We start from the raw sequence: 5,735 nt of genomic DNA, 5'->3' as shown, positions 1-5,735 counted from the left end.
ACAGACAAACAGAATGAAACTTTTCCGGTCAGTGGAGTAATGGGCTTCGCTAATCGCTCAGCCAATTATGTTGATTTGGATTTTTTTTTGTACAGGCTGTTGTTCACATTGGTGAGAAGGAATTCGCACTTGGTTTGACATATGTTGCTATGTCGAGGGTGAAATCATTGAAGAGCATTCTGTTTTACCCATTTTCATTTTCACGGATAAGCAAATTGAATGCAGGCAAGCTTTGAGGAATGATTTTTTGCAATATATTAGTACTAAATGTGTATTTTGAATTGAATGTGAATTCATTTGTAGGTGACAGATTTGTTGTAAGTAAAAAATGACAGAATATAGAATGAAGGTAAATAGTTTGTTCTATTTGTTTTACAAGTAAATACTGTGATATCATATGTACAAATACATTGTTTGATTGTATTAAATTAAGAAACTTTTTAAACAATGTCAAAATAAAGAAGAAATAGAATCATAAGGAACATAAGGAATGTTGCTGTAATTACTGTGGTACATTTAAACATATCGAAAGTGAAAATATATTGACTGGAGTAACGAAGAATCTCTATGCAGTATCAGCAAATGTTATGTATAAGAATCTGTATGGTGCTGCTTGGGGATCATATTCATAGTTGTGCATTGCCTATACAAACAAAAGTAATAGTAAAAACATTGTGATAAAATTAATAAGTATTATTTTGTAAATGGTTTTTTATATAATACTTACCACAAGTGCGTTCACAGCATCTTCAATTTTGCCAAAATTAATTATGAATCGTCTGGTGGATGTGGGCGTGAGCATCCTGAAAAAGTGTAGCAATTTGCAACATTAATAATTGAGAAGAACTGTAATGACAACTGAATAATAATGTATTTATGGTTGATAATGTCATGAAATTATTGTACTTACAGTGGCACTATTTTGCTCTCATCTATTGTAATTTTATTTTTCGCAAAGATATTTTGGAAATCTTTTGTTGAGCAATGAGAGCTGTATTGGAAGAGGAATTGAATAACATTTGAATTACATTGTATTAACTGTGGAATAAAGGAGCTTCTGTGATAATTAAAAGATGAACTTACGGTAAATTTGTTATATAGAGGGAAGATGTTGGTGCCTTATTTTTAGAACGGTTGACCCTCTTATGCATATTTTTGTATGACATGGACTGGTATGTATCTCCAGTTTTGTTTTTTTTTGTCAAGAGGTGTTACATTTACTGAATCGGACTTTGATAATTTCACCGACATGATGCTTCCTTTTACTGGTGTATTATCCAAATTTTAATAGCTGAAAATTAATGGTGAAATATTAGTTGATTGTTATCAGTATTGAATAAAGTATCATGTATGTAGTGGAGGATGGTTTTGTTCAAATTTTTACCTTTTGTTGCATCCAAATGAGTTTTGAACTGTATATAAGCATTGGTATCAATCTTCTTTATAGCTTGCACATCGGCATAAAGATCTGAAAACAAATGATATTTTTGTTACTGTATGCGATGGGTTGGAATGGTTAGGTGTTATTTGAAAAGGATGTATACACAACGAATGTTGGTCATTGCGTGGGTTTGACCTAAACATGGCAATTGCGTTTATGTGGTAATAAAAGACAAAACATAAAAAGAAACAGCGGAAAACAAAAGTAATGTATTACTTACCAAATAATTTAAAGAGGTCATTTATGGTGACATTCTGTGAAGGAAGTCATATAAATCAATTAGAAAAGAGATGTTTGATTGATAACACAATGTTAAAAGTAATATTTGTACCTTATTGAGCCCTGAAATATAAATACAAGGTGTTGTTGAGTTTGGTTTGTTAATATTGTTGTCAATTGCATCATAATCAGGTATTTTGATGAAGTTCCTTGGATCACTACAATAAAAATTAATGTATTCAGTTCAGAGTTACAAGTTTCACATGTAAGTTCAATTGATCGAAATGAATTTGATACTTACTGTGGTCTGAATGCTTTATATTCCTTCAATAGGGTGTTGTATTCTTGGACTATATATTCAAATTGACCGTTTGCATAAGTTCGATTGATTCGTTCAATCTCATTATCTTGTAGAGCATCTGAGGAATAAAGGAAATTTTATTAAACATTATAGCATAATTCATATTGATATATATGTGTTGAAATTACCTTTCAATCTGGTTTCAATCATGTTAAGTTTCATTGCGCACGCGGAAGATGGGCATTGATTTTGACGAGCCATGTTGATTTGAAATGCTGGGAAGAAGAAAAGGTTAGGTTAGTTGGGGAACAATTTAGACATAATTATAGGTGATGTGAATGATTTAGTGAATAATTAGTTGGGTTAAGGTGCGTAGATGAATGAATAATCAAAAATGAATTGTGGGTTTTATTACAGATAAGGTAGCGATTCGGAAATAGTATGGCTGTTAGGGTGCAGTTGTGGGTGTGACATTATCCGATGAAGTCCGAATGGTTTTGAAGAAGCTCACATCAGGAATCATGTAGTTTTTTCCATGATGGATTAAAAATCATGTGTTTTATGATATTGTAGTATTGGGGTACGGGAGCCAAATCAGTGTGAACAACAGATCACATGAGTGGAGAATGGCCACGAGCTCCTGGCTCGCACCTCTATTTATTCAGTGTTCGGCATAACAAAGGGAAGAACAAAGGCGATCGTAAAACAATTAAATGGTTCTAATTAGGGTTGTAGACTGTAGATGTCGCTACCATAGTGATCACTAAGGCCGTGACTGGAAGGTTCCTGGCCTGGTGGATGAAATGGACCAGGGCTTGCTCGACGCGGTCGTACATGCCTTTCTTAAGCCTCTTTCGCCCCTTGCCTCCCATAAGCATCTCGTTTTCAGTCTTCTTTCTGTTCTTGAGAATGGAATTCAGTGAACTCCGAGAAATGTTCAGTTTCTTCGCAAGCGCAGTCTTCGGAAGTCCAGGGTGTGCGTCGTACTCCTTTATCACCTGGAACTTCGCTTCGACGGTGAAGGTAGACCGCTTTCCTGGCGGGGCATGTCCCTTAACATGTGCCTTCGGCGGCATGATCCTGACTCCGCACCCTCCGCACGCAACTTGCACTACTGCGAGACCGAGTGGCACGGCGCAACGCAACAACGGACTAGGCCCAACACTGACTGAAGCCAGCGACGTGAACGCCCACCCCCACCCCTCTCTGCCGGCCTGCTCTCGGCTCGCTCACCCCAAGATTCCTGGAACTCAGGGCGGCTCGGCGGGTTGTAGTGGTGTTGGTTGCAACCAACCAGCGTCAAGACGCTTTGTTTTACGAGTTGTAAGACGCTTCATGCTGTTTACCAGTAGCGGTCGCGATACCAATGAACAAACGCCACTTCAGCACTCTGACCCTCCTTTATTTTATTTTTTTAAAGGGGCACAGTGACATGCTGCTAGCGACACTACCCGCTCTTTTCTTGCGACCCCACCCCCATCCACCCCTCCTCCTGTCCCTGATCGTCTGCTAGCGTCGAGTCTCAGCGGACAGCTCTTCCCGAATAATCACATTGACTTTTTGTACATTCTTGCTGCATAAATGACGCTATATCGGAGGGAAATGCTGTAAAATGTCGACGCTAAACGCGGGATGACGCTATATGCGGCTGACACTAAATACGGGATTTTTTAACACTGTAAAGGCCTGTTTTTCATCGGTGAAACGGAATTCCGACGCTAAATGCGGCTTGACACTATATACGGCTGACACTATATCGAGCTTATACTGTACTTGCAACAAGAATCCTGTTGGCTGCCAACCACGCAGCATTATTTTGTCTCTGGAGAAGCATATTCTTCAAGTAAGGGCTCGATTCACCATCGTCATCCTCATCATCACTGTTGACTATTGGAACTGCTGCTTTCCTCTTCTTAGGTTTTTGATTTCTGTAAAATTAAACAAACATGAAAACAAACAGAATTGTACTACATAAGAATAATCATTTGTTAAAAACTATTTCATCAGACATAGTGAAAATGTACTATGACCATCTTACCTTCTGGAAGCATGTGGGACTTCATTTTCCTTGCTGCCCTCTCCAGTTGAGTTGCTGGCAGTATTAGAAGTTGCACTTGGAAGTGAGGTATCAAAACCTGATAAAACAATTAAATTATAACAGCAAGAACAATACTGACATAACATTAGGACCTATCTACGGAGAGATTTAAGCTAGTAGTAGTTTTGTAGTTATTTACATACCAATAGAGTTGAGGTAACTAGTCTCAGCGGCTTTCAAATCCGTGTCAGGTAGATTGCTATTGTTGATAAGAGGAGGACGTCCACGTTGAGGCTGCGAACTGACAGTGACAATAGACTGACTTTGAAGCTGTGAATTGGCCGTGGCAATAGACTGAAGTTGAGGCTGCGAACTGGCAGTGGCAATAGTCTAACAGAAAAATAGAGAAGAGCAATATTATTTTCCAGCTACAAACACTAATGGTCTTGTTTCTCGCATGGCAAAAAGCAGGTGCTGACAAGAAAATTTGTAAACAAAAAGTGATTCTAGATAACAGCACAGTATAGAAACTTCCTTTCCCCATAATTGGTCTATCGAGTTTTGCAAGTTAAGCCTTTACCAATTTGATGCCACCACGTTCTAAGGCAAATGAAAAATAAATTCAAGTCCAGATGGAACGAAGATAGACTGTCATTATATAACAATAAGAGGGAAGGCCAAAATCAAAACAGTCATATTTAATAAAAAGGCAACAAAATATTGATCTAAGAATGAGGATATATGACCATCTAAACTTCTAGAGTATTGTGTGAGGCATTAACTGAGAAAGAATAAGTTACAAAGCTTTCAATGATTCCACCAGTCGACATCATACCCACCTCATCGACATTATCTTGGAGTGCAAACTCCAAGGGATAGAAAGTGCCAATGTCACGTAGCTCAGTGCTCTCGTCAAACTCCATGAAACCATTTGCAGATCCGTTTCCATTACTAAAGAAATACCTCAAAAAATGTGGTTTAGAGGCAAATTTTTTAAGTTTTGGATCCGATATGAGTGTGTTTAACACTGCAGAGCTTACGGCATCATACAATGTTTCACCATGTCGCACGGAATATTTCACAAGTTTTTTCCTTTCACCAAATAACACGACAAAGGAGGACATTCTAAATTTAAAAAATCAACTTTAATCAGAATAATAATGCCTAAATATCACTCAGGAAAACTGGAGGCGCTGTAGGTTATGGCGGGAACAGGACGAGAACCTTTCAATCTCTTTCGCCACGAACAAACCACAGCCTTGGCGGCGACACGCTGTCGGAAAATGACCGCTTGGGGTGTGTTCTAAAAAACAACGAAAAGAAGGGGGGGGGAGGAAGGGTGGCGGAAGGGAAACAAAAAACAAATGAAAGACGGCTAACAAACAACCCCCTGCTCGAAACATCCAGAAAGTGAAAGTAAATTGTGTTATTCCAACCAGAAATAAGTCATGACAAGTGTCGTGCTTCACCTATTCAGCCATTACTTTGGATTTATACTCCTTGTGATTATTGGTGATCGTTCTCAAGAAATTCCTGAGTCCAAGCTTTGTGTCCGAGCGAGAGAGCAAACGAAGAAAAGATGCTCTGTGATGTTGAGGTTAAACTGGTTTTGGGCCTATTGCCCAACAGGTGTCAGCCACCCTCCAAACAATTTATGATGAACATTGTGTTAGGAGGGGACTAAAAATAAATTTACTGTGTTTTCCGAGACCTTGATGTAGTGAATTATTATCATA

General features: G+C 38.4%; 1 protein-coding gene across 1 annotated transcript in view; it reads left to right on the top strand.

Moving 5' to 3' along the window:
* Positions 1-321, top strand: part of LOC127751039 (ATP-dependent DNA helicase PIF1-like) — a 6,597-nt gene extending 6,276 nt beyond the window's left edge. The window contains exons 3-4 of the mRNA XM_052273941.1: positions 96-158; positions 304-321. Of these exons, the coding sequence (XP_052129901.1) occupies positions 96-158; positions 304-321 (81 nt within the window). The remainder of the gene's footprint in view (positions 1-95; positions 159-303) is intronic.
* The last annotated feature ends 5,414 nt before the right edge of the window (positions 322-5,735 follow it).

This window comes from Frankliniella occidentalis, unplaced genomic scaffold (genome assembly GCF_000697945.3).
Source record: "Frankliniella occidentalis isolate FOCC.00 unplaced genomic scaffold, Focc_3.1 Scaffold316, whole genome shotgun sequence".
In the NCBI taxonomy this organism is placed as follows: domain Eukaryota; kingdom Metazoa; phylum Arthropoda; class Insecta; order Thysanoptera; family Thripidae; genus Frankliniella; species Frankliniella occidentalis.
Note: the sequence above shows the minus strand (reverse complement) of the source record. Positions and strands in the feature narration are given on the sequence as shown.